General features: G+C 34.6%; 5 protein-coding genes and 1 long non-coding RNA gene across 14 annotated transcripts; 4 read left to right on the plus strand and 2 right to left on the minus strand.

Moving 5' to 3' along the window:
* Window positions 1–4798: 4798 nt before the first annotated feature.
* On the plus strand, window positions 4799–11031 carry LOC107006322 (protein prenyltransferase alpha subunit repeat-containing protein 1). Of its 9 annotated transcripts, none has more exons than XM_015204933.2 (11): window positions 4800–4972; window positions 5116–5209; window positions 5917–6261; window positions 6358–6468; window positions 6916–7006; window positions 8021–8089; window positions 8364–8441; window positions 8612–8698; window positions 9282–9332; window positions 10264–10485; window positions 10582–11031. In XM_015204933.2, the coding sequence occupies exons 2-11, from the start codon at window positions 5142–5144 to the stop codon at window positions 10705–10707; spliced, it is 1248 nt and encodes a 415-aa protein (XP_015060419.1). In that variant the 5' UTR covers window positions 4800–4972; window positions 5116–5141; the 3' UTR covers window positions 10708–11031. The 9 variants fall into 9 exon arrangements, with proteins under 9 accessions (XP_015060395.1, XP_015060396.1, XP_015060402.1 ...); XM_015204920.2 differs by having other exon boundaries at window positions 4802–4972; window positions 10264–10500; XM_015204927.2 differs by having other exon boundaries at window positions 4802–4972; window positions 5125–5209; window positions 10264–10500.
* A 509-nt stretch (window positions 11032–11540) lies between these two features.
* On the minus strand, window positions 11541–12519 carry LOC114073971. Its single transcript, XR_003574440.1, has 2 exons — window positions 12420–12519; window positions 11541–12021 (listed from the first exon to the last, which is right to left on the minus strand). It is a non-coding gene; the product is annotated as an uncharacterized LOC114073971 (long non-coding RNA).
* Window positions 12520–13124: 605 nt separating this feature from the next.
* On the plus strand, window positions 13125–14930 carry LOC107024904 (ribosomal L1 domain-containing protein 1-like). Its single transcript, XM_015225846.2, has 2 exons — window positions 13125–13283; window positions 13380–14930. Exon 2 carries the CDS (start codon window positions 13407–13409, stop codon window positions 14652–14654), a length of 1248 nt encoding a protein of 415 aa, XP_015081332.1. The 5' UTR covers window positions 13125–13283; window positions 13380–13406; the 3' UTR covers window positions 14655–14930.
* A 1201-nt stretch (window positions 14931–16131) lies between these two features.
* LOC107008167 (pentatricopeptide repeat-containing protein At3g03580-like) lies at window positions 16132–17940 on the minus strand. The gene has a single exon (XM_015207091.2). The coding sequence runs from the start codon at window positions 17938–17940 to the stop codon at window positions 16132–16134; it is 1809 nt and encodes a 602-aa protein (XP_015062577.2).
* Window positions 17941–18197: 257 nt separating this feature from the next.
* LOC107008168 (protein EARLY-RESPONSIVE TO DEHYDRATION 7, chloroplastic-like) lies at window positions 18198–21248 on the plus strand. Its single transcript, XM_015207092.2, has 4 exons — window positions 18198–19272; window positions 19745–19911; window positions 20090–20174; window positions 20900–21248. Exons 1-4 carry the CDS (start codon window positions 18383–18385, stop codon window positions 21084–21086), a joined length of 1329 nt encoding a protein of 442 aa, XP_015062578.1. The 5' UTR covers window positions 18198–18382; the 3' UTR covers window positions 21087–21248.
* A 1471-nt stretch (window positions 21249–22719) lies between these two features.
* Window positions 22720–25702, plus strand: LOC107008131 (proteasome subunit alpha type-7). The gene is made up of 3 exons (XM_015207054.2): window positions 22720–23057; window positions 24006–24420; window positions 25275–25702. The coding sequence occupies exons 1-3, from the start codon at window positions 22885–22887 to the stop codon at window positions 25434–25436; spliced, it is 750 nt and encodes a 249-aa protein (XP_015062540.1). The 5' UTR covers window positions 22720–22884; the 3' UTR covers window positions 25437–25702.
* The last annotated feature ends 180 nt before the right edge of the window (window positions 25703–25882 follow it).

A 25882-nucleotide genomic window follows, 5' to 3' on the forward strand; every position in this document is an offset into this window, starting at 1 on the left:
CAATTGTGCAAAATGTTCATGTAGAAATAAAAGATGGTATTTGGGTGAATTTTTTTTCTAATAAATAAATTTTAAGCCAAAAAAATTAAAGAATTGGTTGAAATAATGTCTCACTTGTGCAATAAATTAAAGTGGGACAAAACAAGTGGACTAAAAGAATAGGAAAAATGAAACATGTGGACCTCCCTTAATTTTACTTTAATGGTAGACATTTTAGCCCCAGCTCAATTATTTGTTTCCCTGTATCTTGAAACAATATAATGGATATATATAGGTGAAGAACAAATCTTGCACCTTTAAAAAATACACTAGATAACAAACTTTAGCAGACAGCAGTACGTCAAAGTGAAAAATTATACATCTGATAATTCACGTTTCTTAACTATGTTAGTCTAGGATCTTCGGAAAATAATCTTTCTAGATAAGAATAAATTTATGTATACTTGGTTTGTTGTTATCGACTGTTTTTTTGGTTAATAAGGCTAATCCAAAGAAAGAGTAGGTAAATTAATTAAGGATAAATTACCTATATACATATCTTTATCTTTTATAATTTCTTTTATTTCCTAATATTTTAAAATATTTATAAAATCCCCTTTTTTTTCTTACAAACCCCATTGATCCCATACATAATACACGTTAATTTTCTTATTTTTACTCCTTATTTCACTCCCTCAATCTTTTTTTATTTTCACTTACTTAATATCTTCCTATTTTCACTCCCTCAATATTTACTTCTTTCTTCTTTTTTAAATTTTCATATTTATTTATCTCTCCTTTCTTTTTTTAAAAAAAATATATTCTCTCTCCTTTCAATAAGATACCTCCATAATTTTTTACAAGAATTCAAGTAAGTATTCGCTTCACAATTTTTCTCGAAGAACTATCAGATCTCCTCCCTTTCCACCTTCACAAAATGCCTAAGGGAAATGTGAAAGAGATGATGCATCCACATTATTCCTTGAAACAAAATCGTTTTCAGGAGATCCACTTTTGCTGGTTACATTATAAAACGGAAAGAAGTAGTATCCACCAAACGTATCATTTTATCATGTATGAAGTGTTGCTATGTATGTTATTCAAATTTAGAAGAATATGTATCCGTACACAATAACAAATTATATGCGTGATACATTTGTGAACAGAAAGTTGAGGAAGGACACATGCTTGAGTTTTAAATCTATTGTTGAAAAAATGGCCAGAAAAGAGAAAAAAAAAATGGATCTACTATTACACGACTATCACCATAAAAGATACAGATTTTCAATGTATCTCGTTTATTTTTATTCTTAAATTACCCTTTGTTAGTATCATCACTGATCTGATACATCAATGTCACAATAGCCTTTGTTTTATGCAATGTATCATTTTAAAATTTATGGTGTTTATATATAATCATAATGTTGTTGAATATTATATTAGTTTTATCATGTTCAATATAAATGTTGTTGATACATAAACACTACATAATGTATTATTTACATGTAATCAAGTTCTTTAATATATCATTAATCTTGTTCAAATATGGAAGGTTGTATGGATAACAATAATTCAGTTGTATTATATGTATCTGCACTTTTTTATATTTTTGCAGTCTTACCCAACATAGAATGTGGTGGATATGTACATCTTACCCAATAATAATCTTGAATTATAAATTCTGAAGTTCTATAACTAGAACACTGTGTATCATATCCAACAATAGTGTATGATACGTATTTATTATTTGGCAAATTAAAATTACCACACAGTAATGTATCGATCTAAAATCAAACATTTTATGGACAATCTTTACTTCTCTTAGTTTTATTTTGCCATAACGTGTTTTTGATTATAAAGATATTAGTTAGGCTAAACATATATCTAAAAACTTCATGATCCTTTCGTAATGAAAGGTTGATATTGAAAAGTTGAAGAAGTATGTCCATTCATCTTTGAAAGCAGAGGTTGTTAAAACGCCTCAAAAAGAGGGATCAAAATTTTGCTCCTACAATTTCTCAATCATCCTTACTTCATTATGTTTTAGATACATTATATATAGTTTTAATAAGTATATGATACAAACATTTTGTGGCATGTTCAATGAGTATCATGTTAAATGTTATATCAGTAAACATCGTGTGTTATGATCATTGAACATTCACATATAATTGTGTATCAGTCAAAAAAAAATTCTGCAATGTGATAAAGGCGGAGCTACTATATTTATTGTAAAGAAATATACCTTCCTTTCTTAATTGTAGAAATTTAATTGGCTTATATGTCACTTTCTGTTTTAATACGTTTTATTGGTTTTAAAAAATAAAATGTTAACTTTAATCCAAAAATTATTACCAATAGCTAAGAATGTATAAATCTAATGAGCACAGTAGAATGAAACCATTAGACGGGATGAAATAATAATTAATTATAAGTTTGTCAACGATTTAAAAAATGGGGACAATTATCATTTTTAGCCCTTACGAAATATTTATTTTAATTGCCTTAATCAAACAAGAATTATGTCAAATGCATGTACTAATACTCTTCTCTGTTACGAATCATGAAATCTCACTTTTCTTAAAAAGATAAAAATGAATAAAGCACTTGCATATGAAATATTAAATAATACATAAGATTTTAATTGTCTTCCACATAGGCTCATTAAATGGCCATATAAGTGCACGATCTAAATATAATTGGACTCTAATATGAATTTCGAACACAGGCAAAACACTTAAAGAAAACTTATAGACACTTTGAAACAATAAAAAAAATAAAGATGTAATTTTACATTGAAGTGAAATACCCAAGAAGATGCAATTTATAGAGGTGAAAATGTAGAGTTTAATTAACAACTGAGGTTGACAAATAATTTAGTTGCTTCTTAGGGTCTTCAAGATTAATTAGCTGAATCACCAACATTTTAGGTCAATAACAGGATCATAAGTTAAACACTAACTATTAAATTAAATAATACCTACTGGCTAACATTCACTCCGATCAAGTGATGAAGAGATAGTTTTCTATTAATAGATGGTAAAATAAAAATAATAAATATATTAAAATTCTTTTATATTAATAAATCAAAAATAAATATTGGATATACTGAATTAACAAAAATAAATCAAAACTCTGTTTATGACTTCTTTGTTTAATGAACTCTTTCAATTAGCTAGCATAGTTAAAAAATGGTGATTAAAAAATAAAGATTTTATTTGACAATCATTAAGGGGAAAAGTCTATATATCTCTATTGTAAGCAAACTCTATAACAAATATATCAACTCTAAAATCGTTAAATTGAAGGTATATCAAATTTTTCTCCTTACTTTTAATATAGTTACTTCACTTGATCATGTTATATTAGTAGTTTCTCCTTTACCTTTTCATATTCTTGTTATAAATTAATTTTTGTGAAATATCCACATCTACAAAATTTTATAAAAATTTGACCAATCAACAATTGCAATAATAAATTCTTTTATATAACTTTTTTCGTATTACATTTTTTTCATACCGAACATAAGTAAACACGTCTACAAATAAATTAGGTCTTTTTGTCAGCTTAAATTAATTGGGAACTTTCACATATAGTCATTCAAAAATAGCCTAATTACTCTTTATAGCTATAGTTTGATAATTACAATTCTTAGCTACATGTTAGGGAGGAGAGAGGCGAGCGAGACTGGGAGAGAGGAGAGCGGTGAGCGAGAGAAGGCAGAGAGTGGGAGAGAGGTGAATTGTATATGTATATGGGTTAGATAATTGTATATTATACATATATATTTGTACATTCTGGCGAATTATACATATACAAACGCGATCATCCCATGTAATTAATGTATAATGTTAGTAATGAGCGTTAATTATAACAAACTATAGCTATGATGAATAATTAAGTAGTATAACTTTGCTTAACTGCGTAATTTTGCCTAAATTAATATGGTTTGATTTTTGCCTTATCCAATATCATACAAAATTAGAAAAATTACGCGGATAAGCAAATTTATACTATTTAATTACTCATCATAGCTATAGTTTGCTATAATTACCACTCTCCACTAACATTATACATTAAATACGTAGAGTTGACTTCGAGTTTGTATAATTAGTCATGTTTGTATATGTATAATTCGCCAGGATATACAAATAAATATGTATAATATACAATTTTTTAGCCTATATAGATATACAATTCACCTCTCTCCCACTCTCTGCCCTCTTTCGCTTGCCTCTCTCCTCCCTCTCTCAATCTCGCACGCCTCTCTCCTCCCTCTCCGATCTCGCTTGTCATTTATACAAATGTATATGTACAATATACAGTTATATACAATTATATACATATAAAATCACCTCTCTCACACTCTCTGCCCTCTCTCGTTCGCCTCGCTCCTCCTTATCTCGATCTCGCTCGACTCTCTCCTCCTCTCCCAATCTCTCTTTCCATATATATAATTACATATGTATAATATACAATTATAAACTAATATACATATACAATTCACCTTTCTCCCACTCTTTTCCCCCTCACTCTCCTAGTCTCGCACGCCTCTTTCCTCCATATAACATGTAGCTACAAATTATAATTATCAAACTTAGCTATGGAGAGTAATTATTTATTTTTAAGTGGATATATGTGAAAGTTTCCGTACAAAATTGTTAGTAGCAAAATTAAATTTAAATCCATTTATTAAGTCGATTTTATTATTTTGGTCGGGTTTTTATGATTGACGCAAGAATTGCGTTGGGACAAACACAACAAAACAAAAAGTGCTTGGGGGTCTCTGTTATTTTTAGAAGTATAGGGGAGGTCTTCGTCATTTTTAGAAGTATAGGGGAAGTTCATGTTTAATCACCCGGAAGCATACCCGCCGGAGTACCATACAACCACTAGCTTTCGACGTTGAATTCCCTCCGATACCAACATACCGATTGTTTCGGCGATTGGCTCCGTAAATCTTCTTCACAATCTTTTTGGTTGAGACAATTTTGTAAGATTTTCTTCTTTAATTGATCAATTTCATGCTTTGAATTTCCTTACTCGTAAGTTCAGTTAAAAAAAAAAGGTTTTAGGGTTTTAAGTTTCTTCATCTTAATCTCCGTCTAATAGGCGGACATTTGGGTAATTAAACAGCTCTTATAGTTAGCAGGCAGTTATAGATGGATGAGCCTGATCCCTTGGAGCTTCTGAATCATTTAGAGGGCATATTGGAGTCCGATCCTCTCATGTAACTCTCATATCAATCTCTCTGTATCTGGACACAACTTTTGTTTGTTGAATCAATAATCTAGACTATTATAGAACCATGATTGCACTATGCAGTAGTATTATACGCATTAACTTGGATAACTGTATCTGAATTTTGATATAGCTAGTGCAATGACGGAATATTGGATTATTGTGATTTACATATTTTTTTCTGGTTTTTTATTTTAGATTACTAAATAATGACTAGCTTATTTCTTCAATAGACTCACCAGGAAAAGTTCTATCTAACAACGAGTCTCCTTCATCACACTTGTGATAACTGATACGAAATCTACTTGCAATAAAAGCAACTTTGTGAAGTGCTTAAAAGTAAAGTATTTCAACTTGTAAAGTTGGATTGGATGTGATTGTATAAACATAGGAGTATTACAATAAGGATTCCCCCCTCTTCTCAGAGAAACCTGTATTGCTTACAAATCATAACAAGGAGCTGCCATTTTTTATAATCTCAAAATATATCATACGAAGGTTCTTTAAAAGTCACTGTAATTATTCCTTTCAGCTAAGGTGATAAGCTTTTATTCTCAGACTCTTCTTCCTAACATTTTTCACCTATCCATTTTTACATCTGCATTATTTATTATTTGTTGTCTTAACTTTTATTGAGATGTTGAGTTCAAGAATGATTCTGTCATAAGCAATCTGACATGAGCCTTCTGTTCCCAGTGATGAAATAGGATTCATTCACCCTTCCCAGTTTGTCTTATTGAATGAAGATGTTGGCACTCCTTCAACATCTGTTGATTCTGTACAAACAACAAACTTTAGGACACTTTTCTGGATTAGGGATCACAAGTTGGGCATCTCAACCAAGGTTCTCTTTCCACTTTATGTTGCGGCCAAGAATGCATTTGTGGAAGCATATAAAAATTATAAATTGCTCCAAAGAGATGATAAACATGCTTCAATGTGTTGCTCATCTTCTTCACTTAGTCTCGAAAGTGAATTGATGAAGCACAGTAGGGCACTATTGATTCTAAGTTGTGATTTTGGAACAGCATGGAATTCCAGGTTTGTTTTGATAACATTATAGTTTCTCGGTTCTTATAAATGGTGACATCTGTTAGTAGCTCTTTGACCCGATGTATACATTTGTTTCTTTTTCAGGAAGCTTGTCCTGTCAAAGAAGCAATCTCTTTCCATGTTCATGAATGAGCTTATCTTTTCATCTGTGATTCTCTCTCATTCACCTAAAAGTGAACAAGCATGGAGCCAAAGGTTACATACCTCTCTTTTCATATGTAAATTCTTTTTAGATATTGAATTGGTGTACATGGTAATGACACATTGACAAGTTGGCATATCTTCTCTTTGGATCCCCTTTTTTGGGCTCTTTGTAGCAGGCCTAGAGTTGCACATTCCGGCTGTATGTAAATTGTTTCAAAAAGGAAAAAAGTAGTTAATCAGAAAGAGAGAGAGAGAGAGACTAGGGTTCAAATTTGCAATGTAACTTGGATCTGAATATAAGCTAGTGAAGTACATTATCTATCTCAGGAATAAAAGAAGAAAATAATGACACACATAAAATTGAGATTGATACAACTTTTTTGGATTCTCTACTTGGAGAGTGGTGTCTGTCTTTTCTGCGAGTAGTTTGAAATGAATATTTTTTACCCTTTCAATGGACACTCATTCACGGTTCTTATTACTGTTAATTACTGATAGGAGGTGGGTGATCAAGATGATTGCTGGAAATTGTTCAAATCTGCAAGAGATTATGGAAAGAGAATCCGAGTTAGTGAAAAAACTAGCAGAGGTCTTATGTTGGATTATACTATAAACTAATGAATTTTTATAGCCTATTGTTGATCACTATTTGGGAGTTGTACCTCAAGGTTGATTTCATCGATACCAGGAATGTTTCCACTATTCTTAATTTACTTTGGTTCTATAATAGAAAACGTATGATAATTTTCTTTCAGATGGGTAAATTAAACTAAAGAAACTCACATAATTTCTGGAGAACTATCTTTTTTGCTGAATATTTCTGGGGTCTGAACCAGCGTGCATGCACCTCGGTAGCTTGTTCAGTTCACAAGCATACTTTGACAAGGTAATCTACCCACCTAGGCTGGATAAGGTGCGCTCATACCAAGTGTTATAGCTGGGATACATACCTGGAATCTTCATGTTGTTACTCCCATGCCCCAACAGCAAAACCACTAGGAGGACATCCTCCTAGGGACAAGGAAAACTATTTCTATTAAGAAATGAATCAATTTCTTATCAAGAAATCTACTCTATCTTCTATTATTTCAGGGCAATCTGGCATGCAAATAGAACTAACCTTTATGTTAGCATAACTACAAAATTCTGTTAGGCAGTGTAAGTCTGTAGCGCATTTTATAAATAGAAGATAGAGTAGGTTTCTTGGTCCAAGAAGGAAAGACCTCACTTTAGCCATGTGCTTTGATTCATTTAGGGGAAGTTAAGTATAACAGCTTCAGTGTCATTTGCTGATTTGATGTAAATCATGTCATTTCATTAAAAGGTAGTCAGTTTCGCTTTGAAACTCAAAAACCGTAACTAGGTCACTGGCTCAGCAAGGTTTGCTTAAGTAGTTGAATGACTTGGATGTATTAATGTCTCAGTTGTTCTTTACCGGTGCCATAATTCAATTATCAAGGTATTTCTAATGAAGATTTTGTTTGGATTTATCTTTTATCAATATCAGTACTCATTTCTGCTTGTTACTGCTTTTTACTGTTATTCATGATTTATTTATTTATTTTACAAAGATGATCTAAGTTGACTCTTGTTGCTGTTACAGAGATCAAAGATGAATTATCGTGCATGGTATCACCGTTGCTGGTTAGTTTCCTACATGTCAGTGGAACAGGTGAGAGAAAGGTCCATGGTGACATTTCTTTTGCAATTTCCTGCCAGTATAATTTTCTTGGCTATGCAGAGCAGGCAAAGTTTTGGTCTGTGATCATAGTGTGATAAAGGTTTCAATTATTCCTTATCTTCCATTGCACATGGGCTCAGTTTTTTTCAACTACAGTCAATCATCTCTGAAACATTTTTCTCATGTTTCTCTGTCCTGTTTGAACTGTTCTATTCATTAGGATACAATCAATTCTTAACAAATGGATTTAAATTCATGCATCCAGGTTCTGCAGGAGTTTAACAAGTCACGGGAGTGGGCTGGCCTCCATGTTGCTGATAACTCTTGCTTTCATTACCGTGAAGTGAGTCCACATTAGAATCTTGATTTGCTTCTCTCTTTGCTTGGTATGGAATAGCCTATCAAATGTATAATGTTTTTGTGGAAGCGTGAAACCACTTGTCCCGTTGGAAGTACAAATAGGGAAAGGCATAAATGGATTATGTTGTTCATTTGGTATGTTGATCTATGCAGCGGTTGATGCTTCGTCTGTTTGAAGAATCAGAACATAGCCAGGATCAAGATGCTAGCTTTGATCCAGAACTTCATAAATTGTTGAAGGTATGCATGTATCATGTGGTTGTTTCCTCAACAGTTGATAGCATTTGTTTACAGATTCTATTTTCCATAATGAACTCATAACTTTCCTAATGGAGATGGGCTTAGCATCATTTTGTGAACGCTTAGGATTTCTTGAAACTTACATGCTTTTCACTGAAAATTTCATAAAGTTTTCCTCAGAAATCACAGAGGCTCAACATTAGTTAGCCTACTATGAGTTGCACTAAATTGGATGGTTGACACACACAAAAGAAAAATAAAAAAAAATCACTTTATCTGGTAAAGTGCATTGAGGTGTTGCAGGAATGATCAGTGTGAAAGATCGAAAATTGAAGTTCCCATTATGGAGTTGGTACTAGTTCCTGAACCTTGTAAGTTTTACGTTAACTGACAAAATCTTGGAGTAATATCTGGAACTGAAGAAGTATTCCTTCTTTCCTTAAGATTGAAAAAGTATTCTTTTTCATTCTTGTTTGTTCTGGTAACAGTAAATCATGTAATTGGTTGCATCTGTACAAATACGAATCCGCATCTTACAATTAATTGCTAAGCCTTTCTTTTCTGATTCAATTTCTGCTGATAGGATGAGTTCAACTGGGTGGAGAAGTTGATAAAACGTTATGTGGGGAGAGAGGTATGTATATCACAGTAGTTTTCACAAGAACACTTCTTTTGGTTAGGTGACTTAGTGAGGTTGGAAAGTTTTCCGAATTCTCTTGCCAGTCCTTCGGTGCATGTAGAATCGTAACATTCACATGTACGTCATCCATTGTTGCTCTTTCTGTTCCTCTAGGATGGCAATTCCAGAAGGCGCCAGTCAAGTGTCCTCTCTAAAGGATCTTATTCGCATATGTACTATTTGCATGCCCTATTTTAAAAATTAAATAGTAGGAGTAACAAATTAAATGAAATTATAGTTTGTGTTCAACAATTCTACTTTCCTTATATTACTACAGATCTGTTAGTTTGATTTTGTGTTATATACACACATAAGTTTTTACGAAATTAATGTATGGGAGTGAAAATGACAAAAGTGAAAATACCATATTAGAGACTCCTGTTCCAGTAAATAATAAGACATATCTCAACTCAAACACATAATTCATTTGTACGAAAGTACATTTTCATATAAATCATAAATTCTTTCGTATTACTTTCAATCCTTACCTTTAAATGCACAAGATTTTTTAAGTGATTTAATTTTTTAGGTAGGTATACTAGTTTCAGGTTAACAGTTAGGTGTTGGAGTAGATATTCACATGTAAGTTGGATATTTATGGAGATTGTCCACATTTTTAATGCCTATCTATTTCATGTTATAATATCCTTAATGAGATCAAGAGAATGATCATTTTGATGTTTTGATCGTTCTCAGCTATAGATACTCATATCTAAGGCTTCAACCTACAAAATATGATCAATCAGTTCCATGCACAAAATTGATTGCGTCATTCCTTCTTTTATCTGTATCTGGATTGTCTTTTAATTGCTTCATGTAGATAATCTAAGATTAAAAGCCTAATAACTTTGTGTGCAACCCTGCCTCATGTTTTTTACCCTCTCAGGCATTGTGGCTTCATCGCCGCTTCCTCTTAACTTGCTGGATAAGATATTTTGCATGTGGTGATCATGATAGATCCTTGGCTTCTAACCAGAGAAACATCAGGGCGGTTGATATTGACATGCTCATAGATAATGAATTAGAACTATTCCGTTCCTGCACAATTCTACCCGACAGTGACTTTGAGGACTATCAAGCTCAAGCAACCTTTGCTGCTACTTATATGGTGTGGCTCAAAAGGGTACTTTGCTTCATATATTTTTTCAATCTCGCAGTAAGTTTTGAACTTTTCACACAGTTGATTTTATATGTTTTGAACCAGCAATTAGCAGGGGCTCTGGCTATTGATATTCAAAAGGTGGAAACAAGCAGAGTGAAGTCACTCCTGACTAATGTATGCCCAGAAAAGAGCTTACTTTGGAATTATTTGCCTGAGCTATGTATGTGAAATCACATAGCCCTTCTAATAAGAGAAGATGAGGAAATTGTAGCATAGTCGTCATATCAGCTTCATGGATTTAAAATGTCGGTATTGCTATACATTTGTTTGAACTTGATGTTTTTACTTGTTCTCTCCTAAGTCCTAACACACTTTCTCCAGCGGAAGTACAATACTTCTGACATGTCTGGCTTCAGTGCACATAGATGCATTGCCGCTGCTGCTGCACTTTCTCATGTTACTGCAACTTGGATACACCCAGCTAATTATCGCGATAGAGGTGTCTCTACAGAACACAATTGTGACATATTTCAATGAACTTGTCTTTCTATTCTTCGTGCTCTTGAAAATATTTTACGTAGCTTTAGTTATTATTCATCTTGAAGGAAAATGACCAAATTGATGCATGTTAGTTTACCTCATTGAGACATGTTATACTTTCTTCTCCCATGAACTTTGAGTATGTTATTGTGAAGAATGACCAAATTATGCTCGTAAAAAATGCCATATCGGCCAAAAGAGTCGTTTAATGATCTCCTTTACCAAGGACGGTTATAATGATCTGTAAAGTACTTATTTTACACAATTCTTTTTCAATGATAACTGATGATCTATGAGCTAATAATATTACCGATGCAAAATGCCGACTCTTTGCTAGCGTTTGGCCATAGATATTCAAATATTTTTGGCAAATATTATTTGGATGAAAATTTGGGTGAAATTTTACCATGTGTTTGGCCATAGAATTTGAGAAACATATTTCATTTTTTTAAGAAATATGATTTATACCCATAAGTTTTTAAAACTATCAAACTAACCATAAATTTGTATTACATAGCACAATAGAAATCTCATGTAACAATATTTATGACTTCCGCAACAAATTAACAAGAATCATTACGGTAAATATTCGTATAGTGAAAAGGTCTTGATACTAATCATGATAATGAAAATACAACTAATATAAATTCGGGAAAAAAAAAGAGAAGAAAACAAAAGGAATCTTTGTAGGGTTGTAATTGTGTTAGTTGTAGGGTTCCATCCATATCCAGAGCAAGAACTAAGGAGATCCTTGAAGGTTTTTGTGTCTTTCCTTAATCGTTGAATCTTTGACTTAATTCTCTCATCATCAAACTTATCTCGATTTTCAATTTTCTCAAAAAACTCATTCCTAACTTCTATTAATCGTGGACCACTGATGGCATAACCTTTAAATCCGGACTTCCTCGCGTCATCATACAAGACACTTATAAGGATAGATGTTTCTTCATCAGTCCATTTATCAGCCGCTGAACCACGTGATTTATTCATTTTTTTACGTTTCTACGATACAACATCAACATGACAACACATCATATGCATAACTTAATTTTTTTTAGAGTGCACAAAATTTGAAAGCATGTCTTTACTAAAAATGAAAGACCTACGAACACGATTGAAAGTATATTACCCTGTTAACCGGAAAAGGTGAAGTCATAGAGTTCTCGTCGAAAATCTCAAAACCAGCTTCAGGAATAATGGACATTACAAAACTTAACAAACAAGCCCGAAAAATTAGTTGCCCCAGTCGAATGAAAAAATAAAACACAAGGAGAAAAGATTCTTATCATTCGTAACTCTTAAACCTAGACAAGAGAAGATATTCATACAAATCAATTCAAGCAAGTTCAATCTAAACAAAATTCACTATAAGAAAAAATATGTAGATTTTTACAAATTACCTTCAATTTGTTTCTCCAGAGAGTACTGCCACAAAGCTTTTGGTTGTTCAACTAATTTTTTGGATAAATATAGACCATGTATGTATATGTAGATGGGAGATAATTTAATTGAGGTAGTTGGCAGATGGGAGATAATTTAATTGAGGTAGTTGGCAGATGGGAGATAATTGAATTAGTTGGTATTAATAAATATTATTATTTTTGTAAAATAAAAAGTTAAAGGGTAAAAATTGAATTTTTAAAACTTTCCAAATAATGAAATTTGGCCCAAATACTAGTTTTTTCTAGTATTTGGGAATTTGGAAAATTTGCCAAAAAAATTTGCCAAATAATAAAAAAGTGTATGGACAAACAAAATTTGCCAAGTTTTTTCCCAAGTTTTACTTGCAAAATTTATGGCCAAACGGGCCCTTTACGTGTTGGAAGATTATTCAATTGGCTTGTTTTAGTTGCATCCGCAGAAATCTCTTTTCAAATGGGATGGTTCAAAAACTTCAAAGTGATCATTTTTTATAAGTGCGATTTCATTTATCAACTACAACATGCAATGATTGAGAAGAAAATTACTTTGTCGTAGATTTTATATTACTTTCCTTAATCCTATATTGTGTATTTGTGTTAGGTGGTTCGAACAATTACAATAATTGCATCTTTTTACCAAAAAAAAAAAAAGCAAAACGAACTTGGGGGACGTATTCGTCATTTTAAAAAGTAGAGGGTTCTACATATCATTTAATCTTCCTGGTGTACTTGCTTTGAACTTCCTCAGCTTTACTTGTCGCGTTTAGGTAGCAATAGGGTTTTAGGGTTTAAGGTCTCTTCACTTCCTCTCTTGCTCTTACAAGTTAAAACTTTCAGCTCAAGGTAATTGATTTTCTATAGCTTTCATGTAACTGAACTCTAATTTTCTATTGATATCAGATTTTTCTAAAGTATTTTGCTTTGAATTGTTTCTTCCAGAATTGCTTCACTTGTTCGAATATCCGAATGGAGTCTGCTCCACCCGCCGCCTCCGCCGCCGCCACCAAGGTTAGCCGCTCCACAGTAGAGAAGGCAGTGAGTGCTCTTCTCAAATGGAAAGAGTCCAAGTCGAAAACTGAAAAACCCCAATTACTCCCACAAGACGATTTCATCTACCTTAATCTCACTCTTAAGAAAATACCACCAAAACCTCGTACAAACGCTTTCAGAATCCCTTTCCCTCACCCTCTCCATGATGCTTCCTCAGAACTCTGCCTTATCATTGATGACAGACCCAATTCCAAGCTCACTTCCGATGCTGCCAAAAAGATTATTAAATCCCAAAACATACCCATCACCAAAGTCATTAAGCTTTCTAAGCTTAAGACTAACTACAAACCCTTTGAAGCAAAGAGAAAGCTTTGTGATTCCTATGATCTTTTCTTGGTTGACAGAAGGATTGTTCATTTGCTTCCTAAGCTTCTAGGTAAGCAGTTTTTCAAGAAAAAGAAGCTGCCTTTGCCATTAGACTTGACACACAAGAATTGGAAGGAGCAAGTGGAAAGGGCTTGTGGGTCTGGGTTGTTTTACTTGAGGACTGGAACTTGTTGTATGATGAGGATTGGTAAGGGTTCAATGGACTCTGCACAGATTGTTGACAATGCCTTTGAAGCAATAAACGGTGTTGTTCAGGTGGTTCCCAAAAAATGGGGTGGTGTGAGAAGCTTGCACTTGAGACTTTCTGATTCTTTGGCATTACCTTTGTATCAAGCATTGCCTGAGATCAAACTCAAGATTCAGGGATTTAAGGAGAAAGAAGCTGAGGGTGGAGATGAAGAAATGAGTGGTGGTTTGGTTGAGGTTGAGGAGAGTGGAAGGAAAGCTGAAGAGGGATCAGGGAAGAAGAAGGGGAAGAATAAAGGGAGAATTCATGAAGTTAGGTATATGGACTTAGACTCTGGTGTAGATGAATTGGGAAGTGATGATGATGATGTTGGTAATAATGAAGAAGAGGAAAACGGTGATGAAGACATTGAGGAGAGTGATGATCATGAAGTTGAGAAAGTGAAAAAGGGGAAAGCTGGGAAGGGTAGTATCCAGAGTGAGTTGAACGGTGAGAAGAAGGCAAAAAAGTTGAAAAAAGCTGAGCAGCAAAAAACAAGTAAGTTGTCTTTGAAAGATGGAAAGAAGAAGAAGAGTTCTGAGCTAGAGAAAAAGCTGAAGGATGGGTCAGTGAAGGCAAAGAGTAAGAGAAGCAAAGATAAGAGCATATGAATAATCAGTCTTATTAAGAGTTTTACTGATAACAGATCACTTATATTTGAAGTCTTGAGCAGGCTGTGCCTGATATTTTGTTTTGAAATAGATTTTGCATCACCTGTTTTTATTTAAGATATTACTGTTGCCTTTTGTTTTTACCATCTTTTCAATTTTGATTTTGAAGGAATCCATAGTTCAGATTTTTATGTGCTGAAACCAGCTGGCTCTGTTGTGATATGCTTATTAATTGAATCTTGGTTATGATGTGCTTATTAATCAGATATTTATAATCCTTCTTCACTGCTAATCATTTTTAGTGTTTAAACATTCTGGCGACATGCTTTCAATGTTCTAGTTGGTTTCGTTTATGCGAGTAGTATGTGCATATTGGATCTCCTTTTTTCTACCTTCGACTTCATATTCATGGAAGAATAGGACTCAAGTGAGCCACATTGCATTAGAAGTGTCTTATGCAGCTAGTCTGTTAATTGCTGTACGGCTAGTAGATGGATTACCCCCTCTGTGCAAGAAAAAGAGATTCTACTTATAAATGGTTCGTTTTGTTGATTCAGACTTATTACTAGGATTCAGTTATTTTCCTCCATATGGATAAATATTGGTCCTATTGGAAATCCATTGTGGTGTGAAGGAAATCCATTGTTCGGATTTAGATAACAAGGAGGTTCTACATCTATTCAGAGCTTTAATCATTTTAGCTGCTAATCCTTAGTGGTGTAGAGAGATTCTGGTAACATGCTTTCCTATGTTCTATTTGGCTTTGTTTATAAGAGTATCGTGTCAAAATTGAAAACCCTTGGTTTTTGTAGTGACCTTCTACTTAAATATTCAAGGATGAATAAGTCCCACCGATAGGTGAGAACCATGATGCATTATGACTGTATAGACAAGCTAGTTTGTTACTGCTTTACAGCCTATGGTGATAGAGGCATTTTGCATGTAGCCGATAGATTGCCCCTCTTCTTGCATACACTGATAATACACTCCTTTTCTATGTTAAAAAAAGAGATTCTAAGTATGATTGAAGAAGTCCTCTGCCAGAGGGAACTCACCATTCAAAGGGAATGGTTCAATGATCTATCACATAATTGATTTTTAGCCATGGTGAGTACAAATTTTTGAGACAAGCTAACTGAAGAGGTTCAGGCTTATTTATATCACTGATGCATAATTCTGACTCTTTACCTGTTGCAACATTAAATCTTTGGCATGAAGCTGCATCCTGCTATTGCTCATCTTTAGACCTGAGTTTTAGTCCAGATGTATATCATACACAACACAATTCCTTTTTGTTTCTGTGATTCTTCTCTCTTTGGGAAGAATTACTCTTTAAACAGATATGTTTATCGAAGTTGAATCATTTACCTTTCAAAGCATGCACCTTTTATGGCAGATGTTACAGCAGCTCCACATGAAATGAAGTTGCAGAATTGTTATCCATTCATGTGATTACTGATTTGGATTTCACAACATGCTATAGATTTCCAGTGAGAATGCTGAATCCTGGAACTTTAATCAATTTCTGTGTGTCCATGCTCGACCTCAAGGCTTCTGCATCTTTAAATCTCCCAACTGATGCATAAAGATTTGAGAGTAGTACAAGTTGACCAGGATCTTTTTTAATCTGCTCATGAAACTTTCTTGCAGCAAATTCTGCTAATTTTAAATCACTATTACGTGCACATTCGTTCAATATAACCTTCCAAAGAGTCTTAACATCTCCATTCAAGAATGAACTTGCATCAGGCACGTAACCTGCCCGAGCAAGCAAATCAGCGATACAGCCATAATGTTCTGCACCAACTTCGATTCTATTTTCTTCAATTATCTGACTGAAGATCAACAAACCATCACTTGCCAATCCTGAATGGCTACAAGCACTCAAAATGCTCAAGTAAGTAGCACTGTCAGGTATTCCTCCACTCTTTCTGAACTCATAGAACAGGGAAAGAGCAGTTTCTCCATGGCCATTGATACCATACCCATTTATAATAGCATTCCATGATACAACATCACGAAGAGATGCCATTTGCTCAAAAACATTGTTTGCAAGTTCAACATTCCCACACTTCGAGTAGGTTGATATGAGACTATTCTGGATACTTCTATAGTTTGTAACTCCTGTTTTTATAGTATGGCAATGCAGCTGCATGCAGAGTTCTGAAGCAACCATTTCACCAGCAGTAGTTAGTGCACTCACTAGAAGAACCGAATCAGTGAAGAAATTTTCTTCAATTCTAACACTAATGAACATATCTAGTGCTTCCCTGGGCCTTCCATTATGCAAAAGTCCTGAAATGATAGATGTCCATGATACCATACTCTTAATGGTTGAATGATCAAACACAGTTCTTGAACAATTCAAGTCCTCACATCTTGCATACATAGTAATCATGGCATTAAGTAAAGGAAGCTCTGATCCAAAACCATGAGTTACTACTTGAGCATGAACAGATTTTCCCATCTTCAAGTTCCCCGAAATTCCACAAGCTGAAATAAGATTCATTAGGATGAGATGATCATATTCATTCTCAGAGTCCCTCATATGGAGGAAAAGCTTTATAGCATCTGAAGCATATTCTAGGTGAACCAACAAGCTCATCATCGTTGACCAACTGATGACATCTTTCTTTTCCATTGTATCGAAAATCTCCCAAGCAGCAGGTAACTCCATCAATGTTGAATACAGAAAAAGAAGTGAATTGTTGACCTGTATATTAAACACAAGACCAAACTTAAGAGCCATGGCATGAACTGATTCACAAAGGCATTTCGATCCCATTGCCACACAGCTCTGTGTCAAGGCCATAATTGTCATTGAATTAGGAAACAAACCAGACTCTCTAGACCTATTAAATAACAAGAAAGCCTCTTCAAATAGTTCATTATGTACTAATGCACCGATCATTGCATTCCATGGAACTAGACCTTGACTTTTTATGTCCTCAAAAATCTTGCAAGAGTCACTGATATTTCCACATTTTGCATAAGCCTCTAGAAGTGAAGTGCCCACAAATGAATTATCTTCCCACCCCAACTTCACCATCAGCCCATGAACTGATTGTCCAAGTAATAAGTCCTTCAATCCTGAGATCCCCACAAGAACACCCACAATAGTGAATGAGTTAGGCACTAAACCAAAATTTCTCATTGAGGTGAGACATTCAACTGAGTTTTTGTATAACCCATTTTTAGAGTAACCATGGATCATGATTGACCAAATAACAACATTCTTTTCAGGTATTTTCTCAAACAGTCTATCTGCATCTTTAACTTTTCCCATCTTCATAAACTCACTTAGCATTCTTGACAATTCATACAAATCATACTTCTTAACGGAACATTCCCATGGTAAAGAAGAATAGAAACATTTAATTACTCTGTAATATTTTTTAACTGAATCAAGAAACATCAGCAATATTCTCTAGCCAAAAAAAAAAGAGGGTATTTTAGTCCAAATTTAGTAAACTTAACGTCCTCCAGTGACAGTTGCTTCAAAAACACGGCGAAGAATCTCATCGGCTTCCACACGGGCTTTACATATCAAGCCACGTAGCAGCCACGTGAACTCGTCTTCAACCTTAGAACCGACTTTTTCCATTTTCTTATACCCTAAGCCAAAACTTACATAAATCTTGAAACCCCATCTACACACATCTTCACAAAGTTCTCTCCTTTTTGTGTGTAAATCCAAACTGGGTAATCAAGAATCCAAAAAAAAAACTATGGCTTCTCAAAATCCATCTCCTCCCAAATTATACCCAGAAGTTATTGATTCAAACCCAGAATCATCTTCTCCATTTATTACAAATACCCAAAAGAACAAATCTTCTTCTAAGTACCCAACTATTGATATGAAAGATCTAGCAGAGAATCTATTCCCAGAAACTGAAAACAGTCAGCCTAATCAAAATTCCAACTTTGTATCACTAGAAGAAGTGATTGTCCAAATCCCAGGTGCGATTGTCCATCTGATCGACAAAGAACGTAGCATCGAACTCGCTAGTGGTGAATTCGAGATTGTTCAACTAAAACAGGGCGACAACGTTGTTGCTGTTCTTGCACGTGTCGGAGATCAGATTCAATGGCCTTTAGCGAGAGATGAAGCTGCTGTTAAGCTTGATGAATCTCACTATTTCTTCACTCTTCGTGTACCTTCTGAAGCAAATGATGAAGATGGATACGCAGAGAATTTACTCAACTATGGTTTGACAATAGCTTCGAAAGGGCAAGAAAGGGTGTTAAAGGAGTTAGATTTAGTATTGGAGAAGTACAGTGCGTTTAGAGTGGAGAAAGTGAAGAAGGATAAAGGGGTTGCAGAAAAATGGTGGATGGCGCCAAAAGATGTTTCACCAGAAGAGATGGAGAAGAAAAAGGAGGATGTGGAGAGGAGTTCTGCGGCGTACTGGACAACTTTGGCTCCGAATGTTGAGGATTATAGTAGCAGTATTGCAAGAATGATTGCAGCCGGGTCGGGTCAGTTGATAAAGGGGATATTGTGGTGTGGGGATATTACTGTGGATAGGTTGAAGTGGGGGAATGATGTGTTGATGAAGAGGATGGGAAAAGGAAGTAACTCTGAGATTAGCCCTGAGGCTATGAGAAGGATGAAAAGGTACAGTCTTCTTTTGAATTTTACTCTTCATAGAGCATTGATTTGCAATATAATACTCCATCCGTATCAATTTGTTAGACTCTTTTGACTTGACAAAGAATTTAAGAAATTTGAATCTTGTGGTCTTAAGCCAAAGACACAATGTATCAAAGACACAATGCATCAAAATGCTCTTTGATCTTGCGGTTAAACATGTCACCTGGGAAGTTGGAATTAGAAGTTGTCAGAAGGGAAAGAGATATTCTTTTTTAAATGGATTAAGATAGTAATGAACAAATTGAAACAGAAGGAGTACTAGTTTCAAGTGAAGCTAAATGGATTTTAGGATTGATATACCTTACGTCATCTTGTTTGGAATTGAGATGTAGTAATACTTGATCAATTTTCTCAGCTATTTTGTTGAGTTCGTTACAAATTGATAAGTGTTTTTCTTGCGTAATCTTTATGTATATTTTCATTCTGTTCCTTTTAGGGTGAAGAAGATGACAAAAATGTCAGAGAAAGTGGCAACTGGTATACTCTCAGGAGTAGTGAAGGTCTCTGGATTCTTCACAAGTTCTATTGCAAACTCAAAAGCTGGTCAGAGATTCTTTAGCCTTCTTCCGGGAGAAATTGTTCTTGCTTCCTTGGATGGATTCAGTATGTGTTTCTACTCGATGAACTGTCTTTTTTGCGTTAGTTGAACATTTTCATTTATCTGTTGTGTGTTTGAATTGAGGGGAATAATATCCACTTGCTGTGTTCATAAGATGAACAGAACTACTATGTTATTTTCTTCAGGACTCATGATATTGTTCATTTTGCTACATTATAACAGATAAGGTTTGTGATGCCGTTGAAGTGGCTGGAAAGAATGTGATGTCAACGACCTCAGTAGTGACAACTGGTCTTGTTCAACAGAGGTAAGTTTTGTTTTGTTGCTAAAGATGGAGGTTAAATAGAAACTGTATAAGCAGAGAATTGAAAGTTCTCCAAACTCACATTGTGATTAACTCACACTGTGGTTTTTATATTATGTTAGATGGAAGTTGTTATTTACAAAAAAAGAAAAAAAAGACATGGTTTTACTTTTAACCTTCCATTTTCTTTTGAAGTTCTCTTCCATAAATATGAGAACAAACATCAGGGAAACCACACAACCATCACTTTAGATAATTGTAGTAATAGACTTATTGTCCCTGAAGTGCTACCCGACAATTTTGGGCAATCGATCTTTCAAATATGAGTCCTATAAGACCTGCTTGTTTTAGGGTGTGTTCGGTAGAAAGGAAAATGTTTTCAGCGAAGCAAGTGAAAAAAGTTTGTGTCTCAGTACTTGAGCAAAAATTAATTATGCAAGGTGGAGTAGGGGTAGGGGTAGGGTTGGTGGGGATAGGGGCGAAGAGGGGTAGGGTTGGTGGGGATAGGGGCGAAGATGAGGTCTATCGGACACAATCGACATGGAATGGAACCTGCTTTCCTTCCTTTCATCAGGAAAGTCATCTTCCTAAGGAACTTATTTGTTAAAGAAAATGTTTTTCAAAAATTTTAACTGAACATGGAAAATGAACCGGACTGGCCCATCTCTTTTCATTGTCTTACCCCTCCGCATCCATTTCTCAGTACGGTTAAACTTACGTTGATGCAGGCATGGCGACCAGGCGGCACAGATGACACGTGAAGGATTCGATGCTGCAGGGCATGCTTTAGGGACTGCATGGGCTGTGTTTAAGATAAGAAAAGCTCTGAATCCAAAGGGTGCTATCAAGCCTACTACAGTTGCAAAAGCTGCTGCTCAAGCTAACCTTGCTAAACTGAAGAGCAAGCAGAAGTAGATCCGGATGTTCCACTTGCCATCTCTTAACTTCCTCGATCACTTTAGTTTTATTCATTGCTTAATTAGAGAGTTTGTCTTTGCTTTGACAGAAGAGGATGTAATGTATGTCAAACTTTGAATTTACAGGAATGATAGTGTATGTATTGGCTTTATTACTCTAGTCATTTGCTAGTTTGGTTGCTTGAAAATTAGAAATGGAAAAAGTAGTAGTAACTTGAAAGTCTGTTCACTTTGAAAAATATTTTGATGTTTAAAGACGTATAAATGCACACATGCCTAAATCAGACACTTCTTACTTCAAAGAATAGGGGCAGTGAACAGCAAATATAGAAGGGAAAATGCAAATTTAACCCTTCCATATATATGTTATAATATTGTTCTTCACCAAGATATGAGCGAGTTTCAGGACTCCACATCCAAATATATGGAGGAGAACACTTAAATTTATCTCTACTCTTAATTATGATTTAACAGTTTAATTTAGTTATAGCAAGTGCATGAGTAACTTCGAAATATAATGAATGTTTCAAGATATTTCGTATAGTACAATTTTAATTATTTCCTAATTGAAAATGTCATTCCATATAATAAACTAAAGAAATATAATTAGGAAGTTCGGGTTATAGGTTAAAATAACTCTTTAAATATATAATTATAAATAGTTCCGATCCTTTAAGATAAATTTTATTTTTCTTTTCTTCAAATATTTAAGAAAAGTTGGTTATTAAATTTAACAAAAAAATGACCTAGTTTGACTTGGAACGGAGTTTAAGAAAAAAAAGAAATTTTTTTGATTTTGTAGTTCTAAATTTAAGTTATGTCAAATGTACCAAAATGTCTTTTAAAGTTAAAGTGTTGCTAAAAAAAAGAAAGGGGTCATTCTTTTTTAAACAGACTAAAAAGAAGATAGGTCATTCTTTTTTAAACAGAGGGAGTAGTTTATATCACTTCTAATTTATTCATTTTTATAAAATTTAAAGAATTAAAAAGTTTTAAAATACTTATTCTTCATTTTCTTGATACGTAAAATTAATCAAAAATATTATTAAACTAATTAATAGAGAGAAAGGTATTGAAAACGCTCTTAAAAATTAGCGTAAACTATTTAGTTTCATCTCTAAGTTAGTGACAACCTTAACAACACGTATTTACTTACCTAAATTAAACTTAGGTAGATCCCTGAAAAACTCGGATCTGTCACAAGACATATCAAGTTGTCTCAAATTCTCGTTGGAGCTTGGAGCTCTTACTAAAAGGCCGAGAAAAGTGTAGAAAACAATTTCAATCTTAATAAGAATTTAGGAGTGTATTTCACTCGTGTAGCAAGATTGGAGGTGTATTTAATTTAAATTAATCTAGTAACTCCTAAATTCTCGTGAAGATTAGAATTGTTTTCAACACTTCTTTAATTTTTTACTAAGAGTCTCATAATCCTACAAAAATTTGAAACAATTTGGTATGTCATGCGAAGATTCGGTGATTTAAGTTTATTTAGTCAAGTAGAAAAGTATTTTTAAAAATATTTGATAATTTAAGAATGAAACTAATAATTTACGCTAAGTTGAAGGGTCTTTCTGATTATTAATAACTTAGAAGGGTAGGGTGCTTGGCACGGCGTCGTTCTGGAGGCAATTGGCTTGTCGCCCAAGAAGTGTGTATTTCATTCAGAAGCAATTCCATTTTCCAAAAAAAACATAAAAAGGTTAGAGGGAAGAGCTTTCAACACTCAAGAGATCGGAAGAAACTGAAATCACACAGAGCCCAAATTTTTCAATAGCTTTTAGTACCATCAGATAATGGCTAGATACGACAGAGCGATCACCGTTTTCTCGCCGGACGGCCACTTATTCCAAGTGGAGTACGCCATGGAAGCCGTACGCAAAGGAAACGCCGCCGTCGGTGTACGTGGAACTGACACTGTTGTCCTCGGCGTCGAGAAGAAGTCCACTCCCAAGCTTCAAGACTCCAGGTACCTCTTTTTTTTATTATTATTTCGTTTTAAGATCTAAAAAAAACCAATACTTAGGTTTACTCTGTCATTCCGCGAGATTTAGGGTTTTTCCCTCAATTCATATTAAGGTCGTCTCTATACGTTGTTAAATATCTTGGTTTCTGGGTAGTTCAACTGGAAGGAGAGAAAGCTTTAAATAATTTTCAGTTTATCAATAGAAGGTTCAATCTATGGAGGGCAAGTGGTTCTCAATTTTTTTCTTGCCTTTTGCCTGGGCAAGTGGTTTAGCTGAACTTTTATTATCATCTGGACCTAATGGTGTGTATTGTAATGTACTTCTTATATGAAGTGCTGGAATGTTTGGAGGAAACGTCTATCAATGAGGGAAATATTTACGGTTCAAACCTGCGTGTGTTAGGTAACATGGATAGAAAGCAACCCAAGCTGCTTTGAAAGAAAATAGATGTATTTCAGAAATTGAAATGTTTATGTTAATGGATTTTGGCTTTTTGGCATAAAATCCTCTGGATGTAAAACATGAAAGTAACATGCTTGACTCTATAGACTCACTACAGGAATAGATGCTTGTATAGATGGAACCTTCTCATTTTGTTTTTGCTCAGGAAGGTTTCAGACATGTAATTCCATGAGACCATCTTAGTGCCTGTGTTTCTCAATTTAATAGAATGACATATTTACCTGTTAAAAAGAAATATTTGCATTGTCATTGATATCAATGTCAGAGCTTTCTATTTGGATTATGGTTTTTCCCCTCAAGGGTGGTTTGGGCTAGGTTATGTGTTTACTTTATTTGTCAGGTTATGTGTTCTGTCAAATACATAACACCTAAGTTTACTTTGATCACCCTCGTCTAGTGTTCTTGGTGAATAGATATTGCTCTTGCATTTTATTTAGTCTCCACCTGCTTTGAAACCCTAAGCTAATTAATCTCTTTTGTGTTTGCAGGTCAGTAAGAAAGATAGTGAATCTAGATGATCACATTGCGTTGGCGTGTGCTGGGCTGAAAGCAGATGCACGAGTGCTTGTGAACAAGGCACGCATTGAGTGTCAGAGTCATAGGCTTACAGTTGAAGATCCTGTTACTGTTGAGTACATAACTCGTTACATTGCTGGTCTTCAGCAAAAGTACACCCAAAGTGGTGGGGTGAGGCCATTTGGTCTATCCACCTTGATTATTGGTTTTGACCCACACACAGGTGTCCCCTCACTTTACCAAACAGATCCATCGGGTACATTCTCAGCTTGGAAAGCCAATGCGACTGGTAGAAACTCCAACTCTACTCGGGAATTCTTGGAGAAGAATTACAAAGAAACATCTGGCCAGGAAACTGTGAAACTAGCAATACGTGCATTGCTTGAAGTAAGTGGCCTCTGTTTATTGTTGTCCTCAAGTTCTTTTTAACAAGTTTTCCTTTCACAACATCATAAATGATGTGAGTTTCTGTTGCATGTTAAGATCTGAGCCTTAATTGTTCTGCTTCTCTTACAATATCGGTTTTATCTTGAGTTGCTTTTTATCGTCCTATATTTAGATTTTAAGAACGTAAGGGATCATTCAGTTATTAAACTCTCCCTTCCTTCCTAGTTCAGTCAATCAACTAAGCTCGGTTCCAAGATTTGGTAATATGAACTCTTTTATCCATCCCTATCTATGCAGGCGCATTTACAAGGTAATATTTGTGAAGTTACAAGGGAAGAAGTGAAGTTTATTTTGCCCTAGGAAAGATGTTAAACATATTGAGAAGTGAGTATGAAAAGTAGTAGCTGCATTTTCTGCTTAGGGAGTCAGCATCTTTTATTACCAGAAATCCAAATCCTTCAAAATTAGTGCTCTAGATGTTTGTTCTGTTTCAAAGAGAAGTTCTCTAGGAGAATGGATTAATCGATTGTGCGTGCTAATTGGTGTAGATACAACAGTTATTTATACAAAACACGTGCATATGTCAAAATCCCTTTTTCCATGGCTGGAATGCTGCTCTTTATGATTCCACATAAGTTATCAACTGTGATTTGAACGCTGCTCTTTATGATTCAAGTTATTGACTAAATATTGTTAAAGCGGATTGAAATACATGACAGTTTCAGTTTGAGATTTCTGCGTTGGTATTTAGGGAACAAATGCACGCATCCAGCGAAAATAGAAAGAGCATAGTTGGATGTGAGCATTTGTTTTGGCTGGAGTGATTTTAAAACATGTGTTTCCCTATGAATCAGGTTGTTGAAAGTGGTGGAAAAAACATAGAAGTTGCTGTGATGACAAAAGAGCATGGGCTTAAGCAACTTGAGGAAGCTGAAATTGATGCCATTGTTGCTGAGATCGAAGCAGAGAAAGCTGCTGCAGAAGCAGCCAAAAAGGCCCCACCGAAGGAAACCTAGTTGAGCTGAAATTTGTTCTTAACTATCCCTGAATCCTTTCTTTTTTCGAGATCAAGCCAAGTGCAGTGTTACTTGAATTTTAAGATTTTGGTCCGTCTAAAACTTCATCTTTGTTAAAATTATGAGACTAAAAATGTCATGCATTCATGCTCTCGCGATCTCTGCCCTATTTGTGTGTTGCTTGATATTTTAAAGTTTTATCATGTTATTTGGTAGTTCTTGTAGTTTGAAAATTTGGTTGTGAAATATCGACATTTGTTACTGCTCTTTTCTCTATTCTGAAGGTATGTTGTCGACAAATTGGTGGAACACGAGTAGAAAAGCTTGTGTTTGAATGGTTTGCCATTTGGTTTTGATCCACAGCCTAAATGCAGAGTATGTGCACCATTCTGGGATAAACATTTAAGCCATTCCTGTAGTGTGGAATTTTGTGGTTGCTTGGTAGG

Source organism: Solanum pennellii, chromosome 1 (assembly GCF_001406875.1).
Source record: "Solanum pennellii chromosome 1, SPENNV200".
NCBI lineage: Eukaryota > Viridiplantae > Streptophyta > Magnoliopsida > Solanales > Solanaceae > Solanum > Solanum pennellii.